This window comes from Trypanosoma grayi (assembly GCF_000691245.1).
Source record: "Trypanosoma grayi strain ANR4 Tgr_366_V1, whole genome shotgun sequence".
Taxonomy (NCBI): Eukaryota; Euglenozoa; class Kinetoplastea; order Trypanosomatida; family Trypanosomatidae; genus Trypanosoma; species Trypanosoma grayi.
This window is the reverse complement of record NW_008825985.1, coordinates 1-2255: the sequence shown is the minus strand read 5'-3', so window position 1 is coordinate 2255 and position 2255 is coordinate 1. Positions and strand designations below refer to the sequence as shown.

Here is a 2255-nt window from a genome sequence, read left to right as displayed (position 1 = left end):
TTTTTTTCCTTTTTCTTATCTTTTTGTTTTCTGTTGTTGGGTGAGTGGTGTGCAGCGCGCGTCATTACGTATACTTCCTCCACCCCGTGCAGACGGCATGCCGCTGGATGAGGGGGAGACTCTCGCTCGGGCAGTTCAGCAGCTGCGCAGAGCATGTGAAGCTGTTTCTACCGCTACTGCAGAACTAGGCACTACACGTGATGCTATGGCACGTGAGAAGTTGCGCAAGGCCCGTCTGTTAGCGACACAATGTGAAGAAAAGACCAGAGACATTCTTTCTTTAGACATGGGCGCGGAGCTGATGGTGCTTCGGGGACAATACCACGCAGTCAAGGCAGACTTCGACGCGGCTAACAAGGAGGCCGTGAGGAAAGAAAAGCAGACGTGGCGCTCCAGCACCCACGCCGATGCAATGGGGAGTAATGGAGCCGTGGTAGTTGGTGAGCCGCTCGCAGGATATGACGAGGTGCGGTTGCATGAAATTAAAAAAATTGATATGTCAGAGTTTCACACGGAGGAGGCTCTTCAGCGAGAAAAACTACTCGGTGTGCGGGAGATTGAAAGCAATATGATGGACTTGAAGACCTCTTACCAGGAGTTCCATGACCTTGTGCATCATCAGCAGGCTGGTCTTGACCAGATAACTGGGAATGTGTCCGAGTCAAAGGTGCACGTGGAGAATGGAACGACTGAGCTCCAGCAGGCCTCGAGGCGCCAGAGATGTGGTCGTAAAATGTTGTGTGCTATCGCCATCATTCTTCTTGTCATTATTATCATTGTTGTGGTTGTTGTCGTTGTTCTCAAGCGTTGAATTTCGTAAAGTGTGAGTGGGGAGCAAACTACCGAATGCCGTGCTTTGGATAATGTGACGACACGTCTGGTTTTTTTTTTTTGTTTCGAATCTCCGCATATCGTCGGGTGGCACCAGTGCAGTGCTTGGGGGTCCGCCTTGCCCACTTGCTTCGATGTCCTCCCCCTCCTCTCTCACTCACCCACTCTCTCCCTCCCTACCTCGTAGAGGGGGAGAAAAATGCAAGTCTGTGTGTGCGGTGATGTTCTTGCGCCCAGAGAGTTGTGAATTCTGCGGGTTCTCGCGTCCCTTTCTTTGTTCCTTTTCTCTGTTTTCTTGTTTGGCGTGCTAGTTTTGTATAATCTTGTTTTCTACACCTGATCCTGCACAAATGGACCCCATGAGCGATTTCCACCCACAGCAGCAGCCTGATGAAGGCAGCATGACGCGACACAGCGATGTCAAATCCCCCCTTGACCAGCAGCAGCAGCAGCAGCTACAACATGGTGGAGCAGATGACGATGCCTTCTTTCAGCACTACAATTCTTCAACAGTGCCACCAACAGAAACAACAACAACGATGCCAGAAGCTCCTGCTCCTCCTCCTGCTGCTGCTGCTTCCCCTGCCGAGGGGCTGAAGATGCAGCTTCCCCCCGCCCCACATGCGGCTCCGTGGGGTGATAGCGCCGGTGGCGGTGTGCTCGGCGGTCCCAAGACAGCAGCAGCGGCAGCACCACCGAAGCAGGCAGCAGCGACAGGAAAGAACGGTGGCGCTGCGATGGAAGCTGTGCGGAAGCAGATCGAGGCGAGGACAGCAAATATAGACGCTAAAACAAGGGAAAAGGAGCAAAAACAGACAGCTGTGGCAGAGGCCTACATGAAGGAGGAAAATTTCAAGCGTGATCAGAGGCTTAAGGAGCTGAAGGTAGAGCACGTTCGGCAGCAGAAGGCGGATGAGGCAAAACGGAATGAGAGCAAAAAGAGTGGTGCTGTGTGGACTGGGGTCAGCTTGGTGACAGATCTCAACAAGACGAATCGTTACTCCAAAAATACGGAGCGAATGAGGAACATTCTTATCAAGCTGAGTGAAACAAAGAACGCCTAGAAAAGTGGCGTGATTCCCAAGTTTGTAGGAGAGAGAAGAACATGGAAGAGATGAAACAAGCCGAGGAAAACAACGATGGTTTGCTATGCGTTGTTCTCCTTGTCTTTCCGTTGTCAGCTTGAGTCGCTGTTGCTACTGCTACTGCTGCTGTTTCTGTTTCTGTTGTTACCGCTTCTGGTTCAGTGTTCTTTCTTATTTCCTCTGTGCTTCTATCTCTTCTTTATTCTTTTTTGTGTCGTATTATTGTTATTATTGTCCCCCTAGGATTAATTTTATCCGACTGAGAATGCGCGGTGGCAGAGGCGGTGGCCGCGGTGGCGGTCGCGGTGGCCGCGGTGGTGCTGGCGGACGTGGTGGTCG

General features: G+C 51.7%; 2 protein-coding genes across 2 annotated transcripts; both read left to right on the top strand.

Moving 5' to 3' along the window:
- Nucleotides 1-97: 97 nt before the first annotated feature.
- On the top strand, nucleotides 98-811 carry DQ04_03661010 (syntaxin 7; the record flags this gene model as incomplete). Its single annotated transcript, XM_009313009.1, has 1 exon — nucleotides 98-811. One exon carries the CDS (start codon nucleotides 98-100, stop codon nucleotides 809-811), a length of 714 nt encoding a protein of 237 aa, XP_009311284.1.
- A 370-nt stretch (nucleotides 812-1181) lies between these two features.
- On the top strand, nucleotides 1182-1895 carry DQ04_03661000 (hypothetical protein; the record flags this gene model as incomplete). Its single annotated transcript, XM_009313008.1, has 1 exon — nucleotides 1182-1895. The coding sequence occupies one exon, from the start codon at nucleotides 1182-1184 to the stop codon at nucleotides 1893-1895; it is 714 nt and encodes a 237-aa protein (XP_009311283.1).
- Between the last annotated feature and the right edge of the window lie 360 nt (nucleotides 1896-2255).